General features: G+C 42.0%; 1 protein-coding gene across 4 annotated transcripts; it reads left to right on the forward strand.

The window, feature by feature from the left end:
• The first annotated feature begins 370 nt into the window (after nucleotides 1-370).
• Nucleotides 371-22,249, forward strand: lrrc61 (leucine rich repeat containing 61). 4 transcript variants are annotated; one of them, XM_068015291.1, is made up of 9 exons: nucleotides 371-513; nucleotides 1,475-1,570; nucleotides 3,560-3,706; nucleotides 10,836-10,896; nucleotides 11,028-11,113; nucleotides 11,998-12,063; nucleotides 13,116-13,184; nucleotides 21,163-21,285; nucleotides 21,441-22,248. In XM_068015291.1, the coding sequence occupies exons 1-9, from the start codon at nucleotides 492-494 to the stop codon at nucleotides 21,524-21,526; spliced, it is 756 nt and encodes a 251-aa protein (XP_067871392.1). In that variant the 5' UTR covers nucleotides 371-491; the 3' UTR covers nucleotides 21,527-22,248. The 4 variants fall into 4 exon arrangements, with proteins under 4 accessions (XP_067871392.1, XP_067871393.1, XP_067871394.1 ...); XM_068015292.1 differs by lacking the exon at nucleotides 21,441-22,248 and adding an exon at nucleotides 18,901-18,955 and having other exon boundaries at nucleotides 21,163-21,276; XM_068015293.1 differs by lacking the exon at nucleotides 3,560-3,706 and having other exon boundaries at nucleotides 21,441-22,249.
• Nucleotides 22,250-27,503: the final 5,254 nt, after the last annotated feature.

Genomic DNA, 27,503 nt, shown 5'->3' on the forward strand with positions numbered 1-27,503 from the left:
GTGCTTTAAGAAATTTACTAATTATAAAAACGTGTTAAATTGCTGCTATCTAAAAGAATCACCCTAGGATTGCCAGCTTTCATTGGGCATATTCCAGGAGGTTTTATCACATAACCTCCTGCATACAACCACTCCATTTGGTCAAACAACCTCTTTCCCCCATCTCCAATTTTTAAAAAATAAAATGGAAAAAACCCCACACCATTTTCGTTTAATACACCAGCAGTGTCCAGGATATAAATTTTTAATGCCTGAGACTCCTGGTCAATCCTGGAGAATTAGCACCATTAGTCCAACACAACCAACTTTACGGTCGCGAGGTTTCACTTTACGACACGATGTCACCGGCTCGCGCGTCGGTTAACGGCAGAAAGCCAACGGAGCGGTTGCCCTGGTAACGGGGCGGCCGGACGGGACCGCTATAAGCGGGAGAGCCGGTGGTGGGGGGTCTGAGGACATACAATCCGGAGGGCCGCTCCCGGTAATCGGGGATGGAGGCGAGGGGCAGAGCGGGTGAGAGGGGAGCGGCTTCGTTGAAACTTTTCGCCTGGACAGCTGCGGTGGCAATAGAAACCTTTAACCCCTGACCCTCCCGGCTACCTACCAACCTTGATGCCACCCCCGGCCAGCTGACCCGACACGCCCCCCGCCAGCTGACCCGCCCCCCTCTCTGGCCAGCTGACCCCCCCCCCTCAGACACCTGACCCTGCCCCTCCCCCCTGCCAGCTGACCCTGACCCCCACTCCCGGCTAGCTTAACCCTGCCTGCCCCCTCTGGCCATCTGATCCTGACCCCCCACCTCCCCCCAGCCACCTGACCCTGACACCCCACCTGACCCTCTCCCCCCCCCCCCCCCAGAGATCTGATCCTGCTGCACCCCACCCTCTGTACACCTGCCCCTCCCGCCGGCCAGCTGACCCTGACCCTTCCCCCCCCCCCCCCCCCCCCAGAGATCTGATCCTGCTGCACCCCACCCTACCCTCTGTGCACCTGCCTCTTCTGCCGGCCAGCTGACCCTGACCCCTCCCCCTGGCTAGCTTAACCCTGCCTGCCCCCTCTGGCCATCTGACCCTGACCCCCACCTCCCACCAGCCACCTGACCCTGACACCCCAGCTGACCCCCGCCCAGAGATCTGATCCTGCCGCACCCCACCCTCTGTACACCTGCCCCTCCCGCCGGCCAGCTGACCCTGACCAGAGATCTGATCCTGCCGCACCCCACCCTACCCTCTGTGCACCTGCCCCTCCTGCCGGCCAGCTGACCCTGCCCCTCCCCCTGGCTAGCTTAACCCTGCCTGCCCCCTCTGGCCATCTGACCCTGACCCCCACCTCCCCCCAGCCACAAGACCCTGACAGCCACCTGACCCTGACCCCCACCCCCCACCTGACCCCCACCCCCCACCTGACCCTATCCCTCACCCCCCACCTGACCCTATCTCATGCTGTATTTTTTTCCATATCTCTTTGCTTTCAGAGGATGAAAATATAAAAATCACTGTTGAGATGCTCAAGTCAAGAACTGGGCAATTTGACCTTGAGTCAATTCTATTCCTGAAGCTGAAGAATATTGGTGAGTAGAAGGACCATCGGAGCACTGGTGTGGACCAGTTCACTCAAATTCTGTCAGAACAGATGAATATTTCAGTCTGCACCAGTTCCTTTTGAAGACATTGGGTTAATTATTTTGATGCAGTATAGTTACTTTCAGTAAAGTATTAATATGTTGCTTATTCCAGTTATCTAGTTGCCATTATCTAATGCGTTATCCTATCTTCATGACTTCCCAAAAACTTTACAACCAATTGTTTGAAATGCATTGGTGTTTTGCAGGCAAAAACAGTAACTAAAGCTACACCTAGGTAGGAGCCAAAACAAGCAAATGAACAGCCAAATAATCTGTTTTAGTGATGTTGATTGAGGAGTACATGTTGGACACTGAGAGGATTTCCTACCTTTCTTTGAATAATGCTGCAGGATCTTTTACATTCCCATGAGCTGGCAGATAGGGCTTCCGTTTAACTTCTCAGCTAAAAGTCTGATTAATACTGTAATTATGGGGTTGTTAATCATGGATATGTGTGCTGTAACTCTGTTTTAATATGTAAATTAATGTTAATCTCTCACTGCTGATTAAATATGTGGTATTCATGCGGCTGAATAGATTTGAGGATAAGCCGATTTATCTATGGTAACATGGGGAAATGTTTAAATTTATGTAAACTTATAACTAACAACATAGTCTCTATTGTACCGAAATTATATTAATAACTAAAAGCAAAATACTGCGGATGCTGGAAATCTGAAACAAAAACAAGAAATGCTGGAATCACTCAGCAGGTCTGGCAGCATCTGTGGAAAGAGAAGCAGAGTTAACGTTTCGGGTCAGTGACCCTTCTTCGGAACTGACAAATATTAGAAAAGTCACAGATTATAAGCAAGTGAGGTGGGGGTGGGGCAAGAGATAACAAAGGAGAAGGTGCAGGCTGTCACTGGGATCTTCCTAGAACAGTTCTGGACAGGTGACGTTGAAGATCAGTTTGGGCCGGATTTCCAGGGAAAATGCAATGACAGGGGTTTCAGGCAGTTTCTTACACTTGCTTCTCAAGAGATGGAAAACTGGCAGGCTTTTTCAAAGAACTGGAACAGACTGAGCTGGGTGTTGTTTCCTTGGCAGGTTTTTTACATCTGTCTTTTTAAACCATTATCCATATCCCAATTCACTGTCCAAAGCAAAACCAAAAACAATGTCAAGAGTCAAGTCTCCTGACCCCTATAATTCTTGACCTGTCACTTCTTCGTAAACATCTTTCCCCAAGTCAAAAACAACCCCTGCTGGGTAATTATTTGAAGACAGATGCCTTCCACTAATTGTTTACAATCCTTGTAAAAAAAAAAAAAGACATCCATGGACTCCTTTTCCATTTTAAAACACAAATCTTCAAAATTTAACAATTTATCCTTATATTTTTCTCTCCCTCTCTCCTCTTCCTTCAGCACTTCTCTTTTCTGCTTCCTCTCTTACTTTTTCTTGGCTTTCTCCATGTCGTGTATCCTCCTCTCATCAATGCCAATGATGCTTTGAAATCAGCCACTGTGAGGTGTTAGGTGCAAGCCTCTGCCTTTTGTGATTCCTTGGGGGAAATACAGTAATTTAAGCACAGAAGGGAAGCCATTCAGCCCTTCGTGTCAGAGCTGGTCACATGACAGCTACCCAGGATGGCATGGTGCAAACCAGGAACTCATGTTATCAATCAGCCATGATGCTAAGCCTCTGCTTAGTGCAACTCGATCAGCTTCCTATGCCCTTTGGCCCATTTTCAGATATTTTATTGGAAAAAATTGTCAATACTGAATTTCTTTTCACAGCTTTCAACAGTACGTGACTGGATTTTTGTTGTCAAATAACATCTGGAAAATATGACTATCCTTCACTTTACAATATCAAGTATTAGAAAGTGAAACCTAAACAATTGTCAACATCCAAGACGTTTCTTCATTTTAAGGATTTGCTGAGTATAAACACAAAAAGAATGATTATTTGTGGTGTTGCTCGCTGCAGGAATTTGTAATCTTGGATGCATTGGAGACTGTGTAAACTTGGAGAGGCTGGACCTATCGGGAAACGACATCTCAAACCTCACGCCCCTGGCATCACTCAAACTTCTTGCAGTGCTCAATTTGTCAGCCAATAGGATCTCAAATCTTGGTAAGCTGGCTTTCTTGATCCATTCACAAAAAGGTGATGAGCTTTACGAGAGCTAGGATGTTTAATCTATTTAATGATCATTTTGTCACACCTCCAATGATTAATGCCAGTTTCTTCGATTTCAGGCTGAGGAAGCTCAGTCTGTAGAACTTGCCTTGTTCTGTTGTCCACTGCAACAGCCTGCAGTACCTGCTTGTGGAATGGAATAAAAAGCTGTTCATAAGTACTTTCCACGAATGACAGCTGTCCCCATATCTCTCCCTGGTTATCACTACATCTGAGCTCTATGGACTGTCAGCTGTATGGAGGAAAACTGCACAACTAACTTAATACAAACATCACTTCAGTAAAGTAGACAGAGGCAAGCCCTTTGCTTGTCCTAATAACTGGTGCAGCTGTAATTAGTCACTGAGTTCTTTGCCCAGATTGGCAAACATTAACATTCTGAGCATCAGAGTGAAGCCTGACATAGAAGTAGAAGCATGAGTAGACCATATGGCCCCTCGAGCCTGCTGCTCCATTCAGCATGGGGTGATCGTCTGCCTCAGCTTCACTTTCCTGCCTGATGCCCATATCCCTTGATTCCCCTAGAGACCAAGAATACTTTCGGATTCTTGCTCTGAACTGCCCAACGTATAGCTGTGCTCCAAGCTGTGAATAATGACGCCTCATACAAAGGTTAATAGGAAATTAAGGTCATCGAAAGGCCAACAAAGTGGGATCAAATAAATGGATCAAAGGTCGGGCTTCAAAGGTTGAGTTTTTCTGCGGTATCCAAATGAACTGTGGCAATGTTTTTGAACATACTGTTCTCTATAGAGCTGTGGACCCTTCTCACGTATCTTTGGAAGTTGTACCTCCTGGAGTACTTGAAATTAGTGCTGGAGGTTCCCAGTGCGCTGTGCTCGCCTGGAATGTTTTTTAGATGGGGTTTTTCCATCTTGAGTTGTACACAGTTATTAATTATTCAATCTGTGAATCACATTAAAGAAGACTGCTCACAGGTTTCTGGGAGGAGAGAAGTGGGAGAGTGTTTATGTTGTATAAAAGACTGGCATCAACAGTCGGGGTGGGGTGGTGTTGGCACAAAGAAAGATCACGGGTAGTCTGCATTTATATAATGCAACATTAATCCTATCAAGCCAAATGAAGTGTCTTTTGAAGTGTAGTCTCTGTTGCAGTGTAGAGTATGAATAATATAATGCAGAGAGATCTAAAAGCTAATGAAGGCCCTCAGGTGGGTATCCCTGATTAAGTAGTTTTTAAGTATAGTTGTTTCAGACATTGAAGAACTCAGCAGGGTCCTGTTTATTTGGCACCGTGATTGTTGTCCTTAAAGAACATTTGGGCATGCCAAATGTAACAGCTGTCAAACCTGACAACACAGCAATTGAAGTAACTTCTAATGCACATACTAACACAGATATTAACCCAATTGGGAGAAGATTGTAGTAAATGACAACAGCTGCTACCAGGGCAGTTAATAGAGCAGTGATTAGACCAGCAAAATAGGAACATAGGAACTGCGAAACAGAAAAAAGACCAAAATCCATCTAGTTTCCCTTCCACCATCCTGCATGAAATTGGAGTTGTTGACTAATCACAGCGATCGATTTTTATCAATGAGTCTACAACAGATCCTGTCATGAGTTGAGGAACACTCCAGTGATCCAAAGTTACTTATTCCTCCCAGACCATGTGACACTTAACCACATGGCAGCTTTCAAATTAATCAGTATTATCTGATTCCACATTCTCCCCAGGGAGCCTGTTCCATAGATTGAGCACTTGCTCACTGAATTCATATTTCCACAGCTGAGTTTTGAATTTACCCTCTTCAAGCACAGGCTGTGTTCTCTGGTTCTACAATTCTAGATAAGGTGAAACAGCTCAGTTGACATTATCTAACCCCTTTAGAATCTAAGAAACAGCAATGATATTGCCTCGCAATTTCCTCTTTTCTAGTGAGAATGTGAATCACTCCTCTTAATCCAATCCTTCCATTTCCTCAGTCGTCTAGTTGCTCCATTCTGTATCTTTTCAATCATTGCAATATCCTCGTTGTACTCCAACGACCAAAACTGTCCACATTATTCTAAGTGCAGTCGCACCAATGATTTATAAAGTGGCAGGAATACCTCACTATTTTGGTTCAGTACTGAGCTTTTAATGTGTTCAACATCTGATTTGCTTTACTCACTTCCATTGAGTATTGTTGTGATAATTTATTGTCAGTCAGAACCCCCAAATTGTTTTAATTTTCCTTGCACTTTATTTTCTTTCCATTTAAGTAAAATCCCTTCCTGGATTCTGAGTCTTTGCATTTCTCCAGATGAATTTATTTACCACTTGTCTGCCCCATTCCCAAGTCCACGCAGACCTTCTCCAGCAGCGGTTACTGGAGAACAATCACAAGTGTGAACCCCAGTCAGTTGTCATAACCAAAGAGCCCATAGTTGACTCAAAACCAGGTCATCCCACCCGCCACTCCTCCAAGCTTCTGTGCTGCCTTCCTGTTCAACTTCCACTCACATCCTCCCATGCACTCCCTTCTTCTCAACTCTGGCCTTCCACAAGGCCTTTTCCCAGTTGGGACCTGTTCAGCCACTTCTAAGAGTGGCTATATTCAGATATGAGGCAGAAATTCTTTGCCTCTCAATTCCCTCACTTTAAACATGCTGTGTTACTGCACACAAGCCATTCTTCTCATTGCTTAAGTGCCAGTCGCTCTCAGTTAATACCCAATATCCCCCTTTCTCAGTATTACATAAAATTTGCAGTACAGACTATTCAGCTCATCTGATTTATGCTGTATGCCCTACTTCATCTAACCCTTTCAGTATGTTCCAAAAATATTTAGCTTAATCTCTGTCCTCATCAGAGTTCAGCTGTGCAGCATGCTGAACTGTACTTCATACTCCCCTTTTCATGTCACATAATATGTTTCAACTGATTCAGAGTGGTCCCTGAACTCTCAATTGTGTGCTTCTTCACCCCTACTCCAGGCATACATATTCCCAGGTATGTCTGTTTTTCCATTTTTTCCATCCTTCTGTGCTGTCCCTCATTCTGTGGGCATAATGTTGGCCGTGGTGACACTGATATTGGGCCGCCACTTCTTTAGTATCTAGTTCCTTGCTCATCGTACTGGCAGCACCAAAAATGTAACGTGTGTTGTATTCGGGTCCTTTATCAGCTTCCGGTCTATCCATACACATCCATTAGGCTCACTATTTTCCATGTCTCCACTTACACTGCCATCATGAGCAAGGCAATGGAATCAATTGGGACTGCAGCTCTGATGGACTTCTGTCTATGTTTGAGCCATTCTGACACTTCTCCTTTGCTCCTGACATAAGCGCAAGTAAAATAGCTGCCTTGTTAGCCTACGTATCAACAATCGCTGCATTTCAAAACTAATTTGTCTTTTGTGAAGCATTTTGAGACTTGCTCGTCTGATCTGCAATATAAAATGCAAGTCAGTCTTTCCTTGTGCAACTCTTTTAAGAAATCTGGTAATATTTCCAGTTAATTCCACAACTCCCACCGACCATCTTTATAGGGTGGGAACCGTGGCCCATATTTATAGAATCATAGAATAAAACAGTACAGAAGGAGGCTATTTGGCCCATTGTGTCTGTGCTAGCCTGTTGAAAAGCTTTTTTTCTGCCTTGCTTGAGCACTATTTGTAATACCCCTGCACAATGGTGACTGAGATCAGCTATCTCAACATTAGGGATCAAAAATCTGATCTTCCTGGGCTACCACAAACATTACGCAGTGCGTTTGTTTGTAGACCCATCAGGGTGGCCTCTAACTTGTATGCTGGGTGACGCCCATCCCATTTGTAGCCTTATGGCCGCAAAATAAAATCTTGAATGTGGCAAATGCACAGATGTATCTTGGCGGTACTTCATAGCATCTAATCTGTACTCATTTCATTTCTCTCTGATGGCTTCTTGCTCTATGCAGCTCATGAGATTTAGTTATCTGTATTATGTATCCTGTGTTCACAGCTGAGCAGTGATCAGAAAAATAAATGAATTGTTTTTAAATTGCTGAGATTTAGTTTCAGCACTTCATTCCTCAATAAAGTAGTGTTATGCTCATTTAGCTGCACATTGGTGCAGACTTAATGAGAAGCCTAATTAGAGCTTACAGCTGCTAATGTATTTATACACTATAAAGTCCTTTAAAGCATGAACAGAATGGGAAAGAGAGCAGGAGGGTGAATCACTTTGGTTTGCTAGGCAGCTCGGCTGTTTTAAGCACAAATGGAATTGAATGCTTGCTTTTTGTGTTGTTCAAAGCCCGCGTAGTTTCAGCATGTTGGGCAGGTGTTTTGTAGCAATTTCCAGTGCTCTGCGCCCATAGTTTCTTAGTGTCATTTCAACTGAAGTGGATATTTTTGGCAAACAACTGAATGATGAGGGGGTTGTAAATACTGCTTAGACAGAAAGAAAGGCTTGCATTTATATAGTGCTCATCACAACCTGAGGACATATCAAAGTGCTTTACAGCCAATGAAGTACTTTTGAAGTGCAGTCCCTGTTATAATGTAGAAAATGTGAAAGCCAATTTGCACACGGCAAGCTCCCACAAACAGCAGTGCAATAAGAACCATCTGTTTTAATACTGTTGATTGAGAAATAAACGTGGGCCTGGTCATAGTGCTGTGGGATCTTTTACATCCACCCAACAGGGCAGAAATCTTGTACACTTTCTCTTTTGGAGGGTTTTTCTTGCTTTGCAGCAGGATGCCTTTAAATGGGAGATGTTTGGTGGCAGCAGCAAGCAGGACCCGAGTAACATGGCATTAAAAGCAGCCTAATTGGAGGTAGTACTTCCATTTGAAATGTTGTCAGAGCTGTCTGGCGTAGCTGGGGATGTTTCTGTCCTCTCGCGTTCCCCCTTAGTCTACTTTTTTAAAAAAAAAAGCCTAACAATGCAGTACTGAACGTGTTTCAACCAGTGTTTTTGAGAAAGATTGATTTGCTTTCATTTCTGTTGCAAGTGGCGGGGGAGGGCCAAGCTTTAAATGTTACTTTTTTTTTTGTTACTGCTGGAGTTTACAGTCTGGATTAAAATGATCAGGCCTGCCCACATATTGGTTTTGGAATACACATGGCTCAGTCATGTTCCGCCATTGTCTTGTACCAGTTAATACCTACACTGAGACAGGGATTTGAATCCAGCTCAAATAAAGATAAGTTGCACTAAATTTGGAAACCCTATTGACGCCAGGAAAATAATAGCCCCTGAGGTTGGCGTTGAGGTTTCTCGGGTGAAGCTTTGTTCCAATTATTAAGTAGCATTTTCAATGTTGCTACATGTTGTGACGAGTCCCACTCTAGAAACTTCAGTTGAAACTCCAGTACAGTACTGAGGGGGTGCTGCACAATTAGAGGTGCCTTCTTTCGGGTGAGATTTTAAACACAGGTCCCATCTCCCCGTTGGGTGGATGTAAAAGATCCCACAACACTGTTTTGAATTAGAGCAGGGGAGTTCTTCCCCCTCCCCAGTGCTCTGTCCAAATATTTATCCCTGAGCCACCATCACTTAACAGGTTATCTGGTGCTTTTCACATTGTTATTTGTGGAACTTGGCTCTGAGCAAATTAGCATTATAACAGTGATTGCACTTCATTGGCTGTAAAGCACTTTGGGACATCCTGAGTTGGGGAAGGTGCTATATGAATACAAATCTTTTTAGCTGCCTCTGAATTACTGCAGCTCATTACAACATGTTATTACCTTGATAATGGATGTTCAACTTTGCAGCCTTTTCCCCACATCAGTATAATGAGGAATGTAACAGTGATGTGGGTTGTGCAAATTCATAACCTTCTCCCACTCCTTCAATTTTAACATAATTTCTTCCAAGAAATATTCACACAATAGTGACTGAGGTACCAGTCACTATCATTTTCTCGCCTGCAGAACCTGCATAACTGGATAGGTCATGGTACATGTAAAATCCGATGTCATTCACGTACCATCAGGTGCCTAGATTTTAGCTGCAGTCAGGTAGTATAATGCATTGGCAGGATTGGGGTTGTTCTTGTCAGGTGGATGTCAGGTAGCTAAACTGGGGGAGGCTGGAACAGGGCACGGAATTTTGTTGGAGGGTTGGTGTTTCTCTGTCACTGTTAACCTTCCTGGGATAGAAGGTTGACAGAGTGTTTGGGAGTCCATCATATAAATTGGTGTATTTATAAAATAAATTCAGGGGAATTTCTTTAAGCCGAGAGCAATGAGACTATAGAACTTTCAACCACATAGTGGTTGAAACAGTATTGTGACATTTTAAGGTGAGGCTTGATTCACATAAGATAGAGGAACAGAAAAATATGGGGACAGAATGGGAAGAGGTAGTTAGTGGCAGGAGGCTCATGTGGAGCCTCAACACCGGCATATACCAGTTGGGCCAAATGCCCTATTTCGGTGCTGTAGATTCTATGAGATTTAATCCTTGTGTTGCCGTTTGTCCATTTTAGTAATGTCTATTTTTGTGGGCATCAACATATTTCTCTCTATCGATCATCTGTAACAGATCTTTCTCAATATTAAAGGTTTTTTAAATTTATGAAAGCATGTTGCTCTCTGATCTTAATGGATCTAATGTCTTATTATTGAAGTACGTTTTGCCGTGGATTTTCAGATCTCTGGTTGTACCGAATTCCTGGAAAGCCCTGGAGCTAGAAATGTAATCATTCAACAAAGAATCCTGAGCCCTTAACAAAATTGGATTCAGAAATGGATTTCATTTTAGAAATGTAATTTACACTTAACATGAATTCCACAAAGGTCTTCACGACCAACTAGCGCACGCCTGAGAGTTCTGGTTTGCCGCTATCGAGGAATTGAATAAGGTGGGGTAGCAAAAACGTGCAGCTTTGAAACATCTCAAATCACTCCGTCGGGCAGTCTGTGCTGCAGTCAGGGATGTCGCAGCAGTGCCACCTTCAGTTTGGAAAGAGCAGCTAGTGATTTAAACCTCCAGTTGTCTCCCCTGCTTTAGAGAATTTTAACATCAGAAATAGAGAAATCACAGTGGCAAAATCTGCATTCTTCACCTTCCATTTTTGGGAGATTATATTTAAAAAGAAAAATATTTTTTGCTATTGTAGATCCCTTGCACTCCTGTGAAAATCTACAGAGCCTCAATTTAGCGGGAAACCTAATCAGCAGGTAAATGTACAAATTTCTTCTATATAGTGTGTGAAAGTTCTACACAGCCCCATATTTAGTAAAAGGTGCTACGTTTAGGTGTTGCAGCATTAGGTGATGGATTGCTTTTAAATACCTGCACTATCCTCTAGTGTTGATGCTCTTCGTTCACTCTCTGAGTTGAAGATTCTGGAGACGATTCGATTGAAAGATGCCATTTGCAACTTCAGTAATCCAGGTAACTTAATTTCCTGTCAGCCATGGTTCAGTTTGTAGCACTCTTGCCTTTGATTTAGAAGGTTGTGGGTTCAAGCAGCACTTTAGAGACCCGAGCACAAAATCCGGGCTGACATTGCCAGTGCAGTGCTGAGGGAGTGCTGCATTGTCAGATGTTCGGTCTTTCAGATGTGACATTAAACTGAACATTAAACCATCTGCTCTCTCAGGCAGGCCTTTAAGATCCTGTGGCACTTTTGTGAAGAAGCGCCTTATCCCTCATCGTCCTGGTCAAGATTTATCCCTCAACTAACATCACAAAAACAGATTATCTGGTCATTATCACATTGCTGTTTGTGGGACCTTGCTGTGTGCAAATTGTCTGCCGCGTTTTCATACATTACAACAGTGACTACACTTAAACAAAAAATACTTCTTTGGCTGTAAAGTGCTTTGGGAGGTCCTGAGGTCATGAAAGATGCTATATAAATATAAGTCTTTGAAAGCAATAAAATAATTGGACAAGAATCTAGTTAATTCTTTTCCTCTTATGTTTTCTCACCTGTGTAAGTGGCATGATTGCATCAGTAGAAAGGCAGGAGATGAATCCTCAGCCTTCCATTATTTATGATAACTTGGCTGCAAGTAATGATGCAAGGTTAAAGAAAGGGTGACTCCATTTAAAGCTACTTAGTCACCATGTAATGGTGCCTGTAGAGGCGTAATGCAGCACATATTTTATGTGAGGTGTTAAAATGCTTTTAAATGACAGAATAATTGTTGCTTCCATGTTAACACCTGTCCACACTGTAAAGCAGTAAGGATGCCCGAGTGAATGCAAATGGTTTTGATGCACGAACTATTGTTTTGATAGAAAGATGTAACTGTGAAGTCCTTTGTTTACAGTTTGTATGAATACTTCATATCAGAGTGCAATACTGGAAATCTTTCCAAAAATAAAGGTATTGGATGGTGAGTAATTTTGTCACTGCATTAGCGTTTTCAAACTAGTTCAAATTTTTTTTTAAAGGACTTGAATTGAAATAGTTTTATAAATTTTCGCAGGATTTAGGCCGGCTATTACTTGGATGCTTTAAATTTTTGTCTACACACAGATATAGGGCTATGGTACTGTCATGGTTATGATGCGGATTAGCAACCTGGAGGTCATGACATCAATCCCACTGTGACAGTCTGTAAATTTGACTTTAGATTGTCATTAAAAATGTAACTCATGAAGTGTCCATCAGGCAACCTGTCACATCTGTCCAAATTGACCTGCACGCGACTGTGTGATTGACTATTATTGCCCTCTGAAGTGGCCTACCAAGTTAAAGGGCAAAAAGAGAGTGTTCCAAGAGTTTTTTTTTACATGCAATTATTTTCTGTCCTCAGTGCCCTGTTCTTCCTGGTCCATAAACGGTGTGTTAACAGCATGAGGGGGTAATGTGTTTCCAGGTTGCTGCCAGAAGCACAGCAGTAGATTATTCCCTCCCCAGCTGTTTTCCTTTCACTGTCCCTCCCCTTCCCTCCCAGGGGACGAGGGCAGGCTGCTTGCTCCTTGTCTTCCTGCAAGCAATATGATTGGGTCTGGAATCTGGTGGTTGAAAACCTGGATCCCAACACTGAGCTGGTATTCCAGTGAGTTTATTGGAAATAGATTCTGGTTCAGTAAAATGTAATTACAGACCTTTCAGTGCACACCTGCCTTTATTTACCGCTGATGGAATCTGTCAATCTAGGGAGTGATCATTTTTTTTCTCAAAGTAATTGCATGGAAATGTGAGAACCTCTATCTTAATCAGAGAGTTGTTTCTGGTAAAACTTCTAATTTCGCTCTGTGCCCCCACAGTTATCATTTGTTATGGTGATATTCAAAGCCCCATTTTCTATTCCTTGATTTAAAATAATTCAAACTGTATATTGAATTCATTTGATTCTTTCCATTTAATTAAAAATGAAAGTGTCGGGATACTCATCAACTGTGGCTCAAAAAATACTTACTTTTTTTGTTTCATCTGCAGGGGAAAGGATGTCGGGCAGGGGCAGTGATTTGTACCAGCTCTGCAAAGATATGGATGCTTCTTTGAAAGGTTTGGTACCTTTCTATTGTAATATTGCTGTGATCGTAAAATGAACACATGCTTTCACTGTGTACCTGAGTGAGCGCACACAGTGAAACATGGACAGGACTGAACTCTTAAAGTTAAGTGCTCTTTGTTGCTGGGGTCCTGATTGGGGTTTTCCCCATGTCGTCCCAATGATGCATAATCTAGTTTGTTTCTACAGCGCCCTGCTATCATGCATTTTCTGTATTTTCAGACGTGTGATCTTGTTTTGTGTTTAACATAGCATCACTGCCAGCTGACGCTGCAGAAACCTTTGCTTTAATCCTTTGAGAGATGAGAGACTATTTCCGTTGTTTTTCCAGTCCATGTTTTGATTTTTTTTCTCTTGTCTTCCACAATTCTAATATGTGAGCAGATATTCTAAGACGTTGCTCACAGTGAGTCAACAAACAGACTTTTTAATAACGGGTGTTATTAATAAAGTGTGATGGGGACAGTGTTGCAGGGAATGTGTGTAACATTTACAAGAAGTGCTTGCTATGTGCAAGGCTGTCTACATAATCAAGTTAATGTAGGAAGAGCTTCTTATAGAATGCTACAGCACAGAAGGTGACCATATAGCCCATCATGACTGTGCCTTGTTTATAACTTCCTATAGTTCTCTCACCTACACTGTTTGGGATCATCTTCTCATTGCTGCTCTCGTATATGTTCAAGTCTTCAGAAGAAGGAATTTTCCTCGACACAAGATCAGATGGCAGGTTGTTCCACCTTGCCCATCTTAGAGCGAAGACCTAGGTACGGAAAGTCCTCATCAGGGAACTCCTCTTTGCTGACGATGCTGCTCTAACATCTCACACTGAAGAGTGTCTGCAGAGACTCGGCGACAGGATTGCAGCTGCCTGCAACGAATTTGGCCTAATCATCAGCCTCAAGAAAACGAACATCATGGGACAGGACGTCAGAAATGCTCCATCCATCAATATCGGCGACCAGGCTCTGGAAATGGTTCAAGAGTTCATCTACCTAGGCTCAACTATCACCAGTAACCTGTCTCTCGATGCAGAAATCAACAAGCGCATGGGAAAGGCATCTGCTGCTATGTCCAGACTGGCCAAGAGGGTGTAGGAAAATGGCGCACTGACACAGAACACAAAAATCCGAGTGTTTCAAGCCTGTGTCCTCAGTACCTTGCTCTACGGCAGCGAGGCCTGGGCAACGTATGACAGCCAAGAGCGACGTCTCAACTCATTCCATCTTCGCTGCCTCCGGAGAATTCTTGGCATCAGGCGGCAGGACCGTATCTCCAACGCAGAAGTCTTCGAGGCGGCCAACACCCCCAGCATATACACCCTACTGAGCCAGCGGCGCTTGAGATGTCTTGGTCATGTGAGCCGCATGGAAGATGGCAGGATCCCCAAGGACGCATTGTACAGCGAGCTCGTCACTGGTATCAGACCCACTGGCCGTCTGTGTCTCCGCTTTAAAGATGTCTGCAAATGCGACATGAAGTCCTGTGACATTGACCACAAGTTGTGGGAGTCAGTTGCCAGTGATTGCCAGAGCTGGCGGGCAGCCATAAAGGCGGGGCTAAAGAGTGGCGAGTCGAAGAGAGTTGGGAGTTGGCAGGAAAAGAGAAGTGCAAGGAGAGAGCCAACTGTGTAACAGCCCTGACAACCAATTTTATCTGCAGCGCTTGTGGAAGAGTTTGTCACTCTAGAATTGGCCTTTATAGCCACTCCAGGCGCTGCTCCACAAACCACTGACCACCTCTAGGCGCTTACCCATTGTCTCTCGAGACAAGGAGGCCAAAGAAGATATTTCAACTGATTGTCAGATCCTGATCACAACACAGGAATCCATTCACAAGTGCTTATCGTACAATAAGCTCGTCCATTTCCCCCTATATTTTGGCTACACTATTACAGCACTGTTGACTATCTTTCCATATCTAACTGGGGATTAGCTGGTCTTTGTTTAAGATCAATGTGTTTGTTCTGCTGCTTTTAATATATGGCCCCATTTTCCTGACATTGCTATCTTTCTCCCAATCCCCTGTTATTGACAAGTAGGCATATTCAATCTTACCATATTTGTGGGCAGGTTTTCTCAGTGTTATTGATTATTCTCCTTTGCCTGCAGTGACAACTCTTTCAATGTTTTGACAACACTGCAGAAACAGAACTGTACCAAAACACGGAGAGACACTTGAAGCTCTCCAGTACTGAAGGAATGTAAAGAGCAGGAATGTCATAGAAAAATTATTCTACTGGTTTTACAAGTGCCAGTGACATGTGACAGTGTCCAATCACCTAGTAAATTTAAATCCTTAACACTAAGATTTGTACTTTCAACCTAGTGCAGAACAAAATTAATAAAATTACATGTGCAATCAGGAGAATCATTTGGAAATGTTAGCGATTGACTTTAGTTATAAAGTAAAAATTAGAAAACAAACCAGTCAAAATATATAGTGTAACATGAGGAAAAGATGCAAGTATCTTATTTTAGGAGCAAAATATACCAACAGTACAATTTCGACTCACTATCTTGTGCCAATTAATATTTTGTGCAAAGTAATCTGGAGGTAGCTGGTCAATGCTTGGAAGGGCATTCTAACGAGAGTAACGTTCTGCAATGTGTCTTTGGGTAATCTCTGTATAAGACATATGTGATGTACCACAAAAAGTACAGAATGGTTTTTGGGAATATGAAGAATGTGTGGTGTAAAGTATCATATTCCAGTGTTGGTGGATTTACAAAATAATATTTTAAAAGCCCCTGCCTTGTTGGAGAAATTACAATATTGCAGTAAATGTTTCACTTTTGCACTCCTACCACAGAACAGCACATGTTGAAATATCAGTCAGGGATGTTAGTGGGCCTGGAATGCAGCTTACCTTATTTTCCGACCATTTAAATTATTAAATGTAAAATTAGGTGAGGGGTGTTATGGGCGCCCAGTATTCCTGTATGCGCGTAGTCATGGATCTCGAGTGCTTACAGAAATTGCCCCCATTGTCCTTGTAGCTTCCTGGAGAAACGTCATTCTTAGATCCGTCAGGAAAAGTGAATAAACTTGGGCGACAAGTTGTTTTTAGGAACTATTTCCTACTAGTTAGGATTGTTGCCCTATGGTGTAGCATTTATTTTTTTTCTGCTCTTCTCTAACAGAGTTCTTTGCTTCAGTCTTCTCTGTTATTTCTAATGGACAGTGCTGCCAAACTTGTTTTCCTCACCCTCTTTTGATTTGTTCTTTTCTCCCTGCCTGCTCTGCAACACCACCTGTCAGTAAGGGAAGACAACTGTGCGTGTGGCTATCTCTACCGCCAGAGTACGAGTGGTATCTAGTGTTAGTGCGGATCTTTTACTGGTGTCATAGAAGGGAAAAAGTAGACCAGTAAGGAATGGAGGCATTGTCATAGAATCTTACAGCATAGGAGGGGACCATTCACCCCATTGAGTCCATTGTTTAGGATTGTGGAAGGATCCATTGATCGTATCTTGGTATTCCTTTAAATATTGATGGCACAATTGAGTGCTGAAAGATAATTGTGTTGTGGCAACTTCCAGAATATCTGTGGTCATGTACATCCTGGACATTACTTGAGTGGAAACCCCTTCCTATTCATGAAAGTCATGGCAGTGTTGAAAGGAGCCCCCATGTGGCCATAAGTTCCATCAGCGAGGTCCTGCTTTCTTGTGCTATCTATTAAAAGTGCATAGCCCTTTCCTGCTGCTGGTATATTTCCCTCAGGAAGGTGATGGTCATTTTCTTGGCTAACAAGCCATCAGTGACTTGACGTAGACTGTAGACCGGCTGATCTGATGTCACCCAAGGCAGCTTAAAAAGTTTTGTTGAAGACAGTGGTGACTTTGACTGTCACAGGCAGAGTCCAACCAGGGTGAAGTTTACAGATCAGACTGCATGCAGGAGGTGCACAATTCAGAGACCGTTCTCTGATGAAATGTAAATGGTAAAGTAAGTGGCGGGCTCTGTAGCCATTTCCTTGGGTAACGACCTGCTAATTCACACTACCTTTAATGTTCTCTCCCTTTAACTGTGGTTGCATTCCTTTTTTTATATTTACCATCATGAGCTTTATATAACATTTTAAGTTTATGCACAAGATCAAAACCAGCAACAATAACATTTTACAACATCATAACATACCCTTTACTTTAGATCAACTTGTGAAAATGCAGTAGGTCCTTATCACTAAGTGGCAACACCAACCTCTTTGTCCATCCTTTATGTTACTTAGGATGGTTTGCAAACAATTTGAGTGTCTCGTCATTTTGCTCCTTAAAACATAGGACAAGGTTACCTTGAACAGTTCTTGCAAACAGGATTCAGGCTGAGGCAACTGGACTGTCACTAACCAGTCTCACAGTTATGAATTGAGTTGTATGGCGGTACTGCTTCTCCTCACTGTCTCATGTTGTCGGAGCCAGTGACGTTTGCTGTATCCAGCCCGCTCAGCCATTTCTTGATATCAAGAGGAGTGAATCGAATTGACTGAAGACTGGCATCTGTGATGGTGAAAATCTCTTGCAGAGGCCAAGATGGATTATTCACTTGACACTTCTGGTTTAAGGTGCTTGCAAACATTTGAGCCCTTTTTTTTTTTGCCCACCATCATTGAGGATAAGGATGTTCATGGAGCCTCCTCCTACCGATAGTTTTTAAATTTTCCACCACCATTCACAACTGGATGTGACAGGACTGCAAAGCTTTGATCTGATCCATTGGTTGTGGGATTGCTTAACTCTGTCTCTCTAGCATGTTGCTTCCGCTGTTTAGCAGGCATATAGTCCAATGTTGCAACTTCAGGTTGGCACTTCATTTTTAGGTATACCTGACACTGCTCCTAGCATGCTCTCTCACATTCCTCATTGAACCAGGGTTGGTCACCTGGCTTGATGGTAATGGTCGAGTGAGAGGTATGTTAGGCTGTGACACTACAGATTGTGGTGGAATACAATTCTGCTGCTCATGGAGTTTTGAGCTGCTAGATCTGTTCAAAATCTATCTCATTTAGCATGGTGGTAGTGCCACACATCATGATGAAGGTGTCTTCAGTGTGAGGACAGGACATCATCTCCACAAGAACTGCGTGGTCACTTCTATCAATATTGTCATGGACAGATGCATCTGTAACAGGTAGATAGGTGAGGACGAGGTCAAATAGGTTTCCCCTCCTTGTTAGTTCTCTCACCACCTGACTTGGCCAGCTTGGTCAGTAATGGTGCTACTGAGCCACTCTTGGTGATGGAAATTGAAGTCCCGCACCCAGAGTACATTCTGTACCCTTGCTACTCTCAATACTTTTTTCAAATGGTGTTCAACATTGATTCATCAGCTGAGGGAGGGTGGTAGATGGTAATCAGCAGGAGGTTTTGCCTGTGTTTGGCCTGATGTCAGGGCCACTCCGTCCTGACTGTATACTATTTTGCCGCAACTTCTGTTGCGTCTGACCTAGCGGTGGGACAGGGCATACCCAGGGATAGTGATTCTGAGAGTATGACTATGTCAGACTGTTGTTTGACAAGTCTGTGGGACCCCGTCCCAATTTTTCACAAGTGTCCAGATATTAGTGAGGAGGACTTTGCAGGGTTGCTTAGGCTGCATGTGAGTTTGTCATTTCCAGTGCCTTGGTTGATGCTCAGTCATCTGTCCAGCTTCATTCTTCTTCACATTTTCTGTAGCAGTTTGATACAACTTGCCATGTCATTTCAGAGGACATTGAAGAGTCAACTACATTTGGTCTGGGGTCACATGTGGGCCACACCAGGTAAGGATGGCAGATTTCCTTTCCTGAAGGGCATTAGGAAGTTGGATAGGTTTTTATGACAATCTGGTAGTTTCACAATCTAGATTTGCTTTTTATTCCAGATTCATTTAATTGAATTTAAATTGCCCTGGCTGCAGTGATGAGATTTGAACTCATGTCTCCAGAGCTGTAGTTACTCTGGGTTACTAACCCACTAACATTACCACTGTGCTACTTTCTTCAGCCCCATGCCTATGCTGTCACTTTTCCTTTATTTCCAACACCAGCCCAAGTCTTTATGTACCTTTATGTGGGTTCTTATGCTTAACGTGTTGCCATTTGCATCTAATTTATTTTCATGTTAAACATCAATTGTTCTGTTTGGTCTGAAAGTGTTACTTGTCCCCCTTCTGCTGCCAGAAATTGTTACAGTTTGGGCTCTCTTTTTCTCTCTCTCCTTTCCCCCCCCCCCCCCCCCCCCCCCCCCCCCACCCAACATCAACACCTTTAATTAACATGTCTCCCTTCCTCTAACACATCTCCTATGAGCTGAAGCCTCGGCTGCATTTTAATTACAATAGATCACTTTTCACATCATCCTATGGCCCAGGTTTTTTGGTTGTAATATTTACAGTGGTGCTGAAATCCTAAATCTAGGAATTCTGCAATAACCAAATTTAATTGCACAAATAGTAGTTTGGGAGAATGGCTGGAGCTGGATTTCGAGGAGGCACTATACCATATTCCTAACAAAAACAGGTAGGTGGTAGAACTGTAGTTATCTATGTATTTGTTAAAAATCTTATGTCTGCATTAACTTACCACCATGGAATTCCTTGGTGAAAGAGAATAACTGAAGTTTGAAAGGCAGATCCTATTCTAAATGTAAGCATAGGAATTTATAGTGAAAATATAAAAATGTTGGAAACTAGGACTTCAAAATAGGGACTGGATTATGTTTGCATGTTCTGGTCCACTTAGCCTCCATCCTTTAACCTTGCTTCACCTGAGCACTACATATGGATCGTGACTCCGTGTGTAATACCACAGGCAATGGACTTGTATTAAAAGTCTTGTTTGATAACTCTCTCTTGTAAAGTGTCTTGGGATGTTTTACTGCATTAAAGGTGCTATGCAAATGCACATTGTTACTCTTGTGTGAGCTCAGTTCCTGTCCACAAACTTCACTTCCTGTTGTCATAAGTTTTGGTCATACTTTTTACGTCAAAAATGCCTACACACTTGGTTATAATGGGAATTCCGTATGTAGAGATAGACCTGGTAACACCTGTAGTTGGTGGTTGTAACCAGCTGGCTCCACTGTATCCTTTAATAGTATGTGGGCATCGCGAGCAAGGCCAGCATTTGTTGCCCATCCCTGATTTTCCTTGAACTGAGTGGCTTGCTAAGCCATTTCAGATGGCAGTTAAGAGTCAACCACATTACTGTGGGTCTGGAGTCACATGTAGGCCAGACCAGGTAAGGAAGGCAGATTTAGTTCCATAAAGGACATTAGTGAACCACGTGCATTTTTACAACAATCGATGATAGTTTCATGGCACCATTACTGACAGTATAATTCAGTTCCAGATTTTTAAAATCAATTTATTAAAAAATTGAATTTAAATTCTACCAACTGCCATGAAGGGATTTAAACCCATGTCTCCAGGGCATTAGCCTACTAGCTCAGTGAGATTACCACTACACCACCATCTCCCCATATAATTTTATCCTTGAACACACTGAGCAATTGCATAGGAGATCAACTAAACAAAAAAATAATTGCTTAACCATTATTAGCTGTGGCTCGGAGGATAGCACTCTCACCTCACAGTCAGAAGGTTGTGGGTTCAATTCCCACTCCAGAGTATAAAATCCAGGCTGGTAATTCAATGCAGTACTGAGGCAGTGCTGCACTGTCAGAAATGCTGTCTTATTGAAGAGCATTAAGTCAGTCCTGTCTTCCTCCTCAAGTGGGTGTGAAAGATCCCATGACACCCCTCAAAGAACAGCAAGGGAATTCTCCTGTTGTCGTGGCCACGATTTATCAAATGATCTGGTCATTGATGTTTTTAGGAGCTTGCTGTTTGCAAATTGGCTGCCATGTTTCCTATATTACAACAGTGACTACATTTCAAAAATACTTTATTGACTATAAAGTGGTTTGGGACATCATAAGGTTGTGAAGGGTACTTTAGAAATGCACGTTTGTTCTTCCTTATTTTCAGAAATGCGCAGCAGTGGTTCTGTTGGTGAATGGCCTGGTACTAAGAAATGGGTTGAGGACGGTTACTGGGAGCTCAAACCAAAGCGGAAAACTCAGTCTGATGAAGCTGTTGAGCAGTTTTACAGTAAGTGAAATTTGTTTGACCTAATCTACGATTTAATGTTGCAGCACCCGATTCCATTTTAAGTGTAGTTCAGCACAGTTGTTTTTTTAAACTTCAATTATTTTGTTGAATGTCAATGATTCCGACTGGTTCTTTTCCTTATTTTTAATACTCAGATATTGTGAAGGAATGCAGAGAGCTCAACAGTAAGGCTGCTGACATCATTGCAAAAACAGAAAGGACACTATGCACTATTAAGTAAACTGAGCATCACAGACAATAGGCACAGTTATCTACAGATACTCGAGGAATACTGCAACTGAAGCCTAGCCAGCAACGCCCACATCCCATGAATGAATAAATTTTTAAAAACTTCTCTTACTAAAATGGATTTTTTTAAATTAGAAAATCTCTAATGAAACCAAAGAAAGGGACGATCCCTTTAACTGCAGGTTGTTTTCTGTACAAATCTTTGGGTGGGATATTTACCTGCCCAAAGACATGAAAATAGAAGAATCGTGTAAACCAAGGAAGATGTCTAAACTGCATGCATTGAAATGTTTCTCTACCTCACTTTCAGCAGACAGGATTGCCTCCTGTTAGTTTTACACTTTCTAGACCCTTGTACTGTTAATTCACCTCTTTTAAGTCATTGAGTCCTGTAAAACCCAAACATGTTTTTTATTATGCCCCACATTTTTAAGATTGACAATTTATCTGAATTGAACCATTCACGTTTATATCTGTTGCGACTAAATAAACAGCAGTTTATAGCTGTTTGCCTCTGTTGTGGTGTATTTTAAAATACTACACCCATATTAAGCTGTGTATCCATGATTAGATGACTGCAATACTAAACCATTAAAATGCGCATTTATTTCCCAAAGGGTGCTGCGGAAAACAAATCTCCATTATGGGACCTTTAAAGCCAATTTACTCAAATTATACCAAAGCAAAAATACTGAAGTCTGAAATAAAAACAGAAAATGCTAGAAATACTCAGCAGGTCTGGCAGTATCTGTGGAGAGAGAGAGAGTTAACAATTGAAGTCAATGACCTTTTTGTCCTAACTGTTCTAATAAGTCAAGCAAAAACCAACAATATCTGAGCATGACGGGCCCCCCCTTTTTTATTTTGTTGTTTTTTCTTTTTTATGTGTTTGTTTTATTTCAATTTGTTTCTACTGTGCCTACCCACTGTTTGTTTCATGTTTGTGCTTGGGGACAGGCTGTTCAGTTTTCTGTCAATTAATATCCTCTCTGTACTAATGCTTTGTCTTTCACCATACCGTTTGCCTTTGCTCCTTGACCACCTGGTCAGTTATCCTCTGTGACCTTGTCCTATCAACACCTCTTTTGTTATCTCTTGCTCCACCCCTGCTTTACTTGCTTAAAACCTATTGCATTTCTTGCTCTGCCAGTTCTGATGAAGGGCCACTGACCTGAAACATTAACTCTGCTTCTCTCTCCACAGATGCTGCCGGACCTGCTGAGTATTTCCAGCATTTCTTGTTTTTATTTCAGATTTCCAGCATCTGCAGTATTTTGCTTTTATTTTAATATCAAAAAGCTGGTGAGCTTCCTAAATCCCACTTTGCGATTTAGGGCTAATTGAAGGCAGTTGCTTCATTGATGGATCAAATGATGTCTTAAATCAGAAGGACAAAGTTTTGTTGGCTTATAACCATTATCTGATCTCCAAGAAGATATGCTTTCAGTGCCTTTTCTAACCTTCTTAGAATTATTTTGACCCTCAATCACTCTCATGGGTTAGTCACAGCTCCCTAAATTTTCAAGAGATTCAATTCTTGTTTTGAGGTCCAGCTAAGCTTTCAGTAGAGTGTCTGAGCAGAAAAGTAAAGTGCAAACTATGTTTGGCAAGTGCTTTTGACTATTGGACATGTGCCTCTAAAAGATCCAGTATTCGAAAGCAGTCGAGCTTTTTGTTTGGCTGTGTTTTAAGTTTAAGATACTAGGTAAGTATTTTACAAAAGATGACAAGTGCATAAGTAACAGTCACGTTCTATATTTATAGTAGACAACCTTCCACCTAACTCGAGGGGATAAAATAAAGAGCTTGGATAACTCTATATAAAAATAACTTGTAAACTGTTCCCTTAACTTGAGTTTTTTTTTAACCACCGTCAGAGACTAATTAAATTATTTTGTGGAAATTCATCATGATTTTTTCTCACTGGGGTTTCAAAGTGTTGATTCTTTGCAAACTGACTCAAACAGACTCATCATTTTAAACACCTGATTAGCTCATCCATCAATCTTTTATACAAGTGACGACAAGCCAGGTTTATGCAATTTATCCTCAATTTAACCCTTTAATTCCCCCCCCCCCCCCCCCCCCCCCCCCCCGCAACCTGCACCTCCGAGTATAATTCTGGTGAATCTGCACTGTATCTCTTCCAAGGCCAATATGTCTTTTCTGAGGTTCAGTGTCCAGAATTGAACACAGTACTCCAGATGGGGTCTAACCAAGGCTCCATACAATTGAGATATCACTTCCTCTTCTTTGTATTCAGCTTCCTTCAGATAAAGGTCAATGTTCCATTAGCCTTTGATTACATTTTGTACATGTCTACTACCTTTAAAGAATTTGTGTACTTTGACTTCCAAATTCCTTTGCTTCTCCAGTTTGTGGTCTCTCACCATTTTAAAATTATTCTGAATTGTCTTGAATGCAAAGTGGATGACCTTTGCACTTCCCCATTTTCAACTGTTTTGCCCACTTAATTAATCTGTCTATGTCCCTTTGTAACTTCCTGCTGCCATCAGCGCAACTTACTCTGTTTCCTAACTTCTTGTCTTAGTTCAATTACATTTAACAGAAACGTAGAAAGATTTATGGCACAGAAGGAGGCCATTCAGTCCATTGTCTATGCGCTGGAATGTATAGGCTGTGATGTGTTTATTATTAAATCTGTAATGTCTATTTTGTTCAAATTAGAACAACAATTTTTGGTGATTGCACTACCTGTTAGTTTTTTGGGTTTTAAATGTTAGACATTCTCCTTGGCTTCAACATTACTGAGTGTTGCCTTGGGTAAACCTCCCCTTTGCTGCCTAATATCTAGGTAAACATAGTGATCCCAGAGGTTTCACAGAGTACCCTTTACCATTACACTCCAGTTTATTCAATTATATCATATGTTGCCATGTGATCTCCTTGACTTCAGAAAGTGGAAGAATGTATAGCCTATCAGACTGGCTCTGCCTATAGACCAGCAGACAAAATTTATTTAACGTTAAACATGTGCATAAACAGGTCTCCGTTCAAACAGGATATTTATAGTCACAACCTTTACTATTCTTGAAATGTCAGAACAACACTTTTTCTGTGCTAACTGTTGACATTAAACTGACCCTTAAAGCAAATATTTAACTAGCTTTTGTGCCACAGATAGATATTAATTCATTGGCCTCCCAGACTATATTTTCTCCACACCTTGCAGAAACAGCTACCAGTAACGATTTAAACACTTTGTGGTCTATGCAGGAAAGAATCTAATAACTAATACATCGTAAACAAAGATAGCTTTTGTTTTTGTCCAGCTAAATATTGGTGATTCTATTGCCTCTGCCACCAAGAATGTAATACTGCTCGTCCAAAATTTCACACATATAATTTATTAATGGCGCAGTTGGTAATTAATGAGGAAAATTACTTTGTCAGCATTTTTTTTAAGGAAAGGAAATGGGGAAGGAGGATCAGTGACCAGAGAACACTGATTTAAGATAAATGACAAAAGAACCAGAGGGGAGATGAAAATTGTTTTTACGCAGCCTGTTGTTATAATCTGGAATGTGGTGCTTGAAAAGGTGGTGGAAGCAGATATGATAGTAACTTTCAATGGGGAATTGGATAAATACTTGAATGGAAGAATTTGCAGGGTTATGGAGAAAGTGCAGCGGACTGGGACTAATTGTTAGCTCTTTTAGGGAACCTGCGTAGTCACAATGGGCTGAATGGCCTCCTCCTGTGCTGTATGATTCTATGAAATTTCAATTGTAACACTGGTGAGTGCTTAATCTGAGTATATGATAGGGAGGGAGAATCCTCGTCCACTGGGAGCACATGCTGGAAAATCACCGCCATCAGATTGCAAGAAACGAGTGGTGTGCCACAGTTTCCCAGCTTGTACTGGTGATGGTGCCCTGCCACCAGCATAAAGATGTTGCCCCCAGTGGCCCTCTGTAATGGGGAGTTGCTTCAAAAAATTGCTAAAAAATTAAGCCCATCAGTCTGATAGAGGTCTCCCGGTCCCTCCTCTGGCCCACCTGGCTTCGAACCAGTGGATTCCACTGTTTATGCTGCAGTGTGTAATATAAAAGCTCATGGAATAACTGGCCCTGGTGCTGAATGAAATGATTTCCCCAGGATGTTGTCACCACTTCTTACATTATTACACTGTAAATATCTCTTGGATGTGGTTGGTGTTAGTGTCAGGGCTTTTATTCTAGATATTCCACTTAGTTAAGCATCCCCTATGAACCAGAGCGTGTCTTTACTCTCCCAATATTTGGGTAAATTTAGTGAGGCCTTAGATACTGTTCTACTGTTCATCAGCTAATGGAATATACTATATGACTCCATATGATCGAGTCTTGGGAAGGTGGAAGGATACACACTCAGACCCAGGCTCTGCAGTTACTACCTTTATTATTCATCTTTGATAGCTTGATTCATTGATCTGTACCAATTACTTATGGTGACCTGTTAGGCCTCAATCCCAGCATTATGTGAACAAACAAACCAAGGCTTTACTAAACTACACTTGTTTCTGCATTGCCCTGAGGTCCAAATATTAGCCAGACTATAATGTAAATTCCCTGCAATCTGCAGAATCAGTTAGCAGATCTTAACTCTGCATGCATTGTGGCAGACAATTAGAAATTCAACATATAATGAAGCCAAACATACTTCACTTTTTGACACAGGTACAATTAGGTAAACGTACCCGAGGGAACATCAAAACTCTCCGTACCATTAAAACTCTGACATCAGAGCACAGATTGTGGATGCTCTACCACTGTCTATGTCACTGAGTAAGCAGAGGATTGTAGTGATCAAGGTCATTTTCTGTGCAGACTGCAAATAAGAGAGAAATCATGCCCTGCGCCCAAATGTGATATTAATTGTTCCCATCAACTGTGGAAAAGCTTGAACAGGCTGGGGTTCTTCTCTCTTGAAAAGGGAAGAAGTGATAGAGGTCTTTAAGATATGTAAAGGGTTTGATAGGGTAGAGAGATGTTTCCACTTGAGGGGGAGATAGAGGAACAGGAGGAGGTCATTTAACTCCTCAAGCCTGTTCGGCTGTTCAATGAAATCATGGCTAATCTGCGACCTAACTCCTTATATGGCCTTTGTCCCATATCCCTTAATACCTTTGGCCAACAAAAATGTATCCATTTCAGTTTTAAAATGGACAATTGGTCAATTGCCGTTTATGGAAAAGTGTTTCAAGCTACTACCGCTGTTGGTGTGAAGAAGCATTTCCTAATTTCATTCCTGAAAGGTCTGGCTCTAATTTTTAGAGGAGCCACCCCCACCCCCACCCCGTTCTAGACTCAAGTCGTGGCAATAGTTTCTCCCAATCTACCCTCTGTTCCCCTTAATATCAAGAAAATTTCAATCAAATCACCCCCAAACCTTCTAAGTTCCAGCTTGCTTAACACAAAAGATTACACAGAGAGGGTGAGATGAAGAGGGGTGGGAGCAGGCTCATGTGCAGCATAAAACATTGGTATAGACCAGGTGGCTAAATTGCCACTTTGTATTGTAAATACTATTGTAATCAGACACTCTAACAGCATGCCACAACATGCAGTTATTTCTGGAAAGTCCATTTGTTTCGATCAGCTGTGTCCAATTTTCCAGCTCTGAACTTAATAATGGAAATCCTGTAAGGGGGTGGCAGAGGGCAGGTGCAGAGAGAGCTGAGTTATATTAAACTATGTTGATGCATAATTGGTGCTTGTCAGTTCAACATTTTTTATTGACTTCGTAGCGTTTAGGTACAACAGAGTGGCTTGCTAGGCCATTTTAGAGGGCATGTAAGAGTTAACTACATTGCTGTGGGTCTGGAGTCACATGTAGGCCAGACCAGGTAAGGAGAGCAGATTTCCTTCCCTAAAGGCCATTAGTGAACCAGATGGGTTTTTACAACAATCAACAACAGTTTCATTTCCATCATTAGACTAGCTTTTAATTCCAGATTTATTAATTAA

The sequence above is a fragment of the Heterodontus francisci genome, chromosome 35, assembly GCF_036365525.1.
Source record: "Heterodontus francisci isolate sHetFra1 chromosome 35, sHetFra1.hap1, whole genome shotgun sequence".
NCBI lineage: Eukaryota > Metazoa > Chordata > Chondrichthyes > Heterodontiformes > Heterodontidae > Heterodontus > Heterodontus francisci.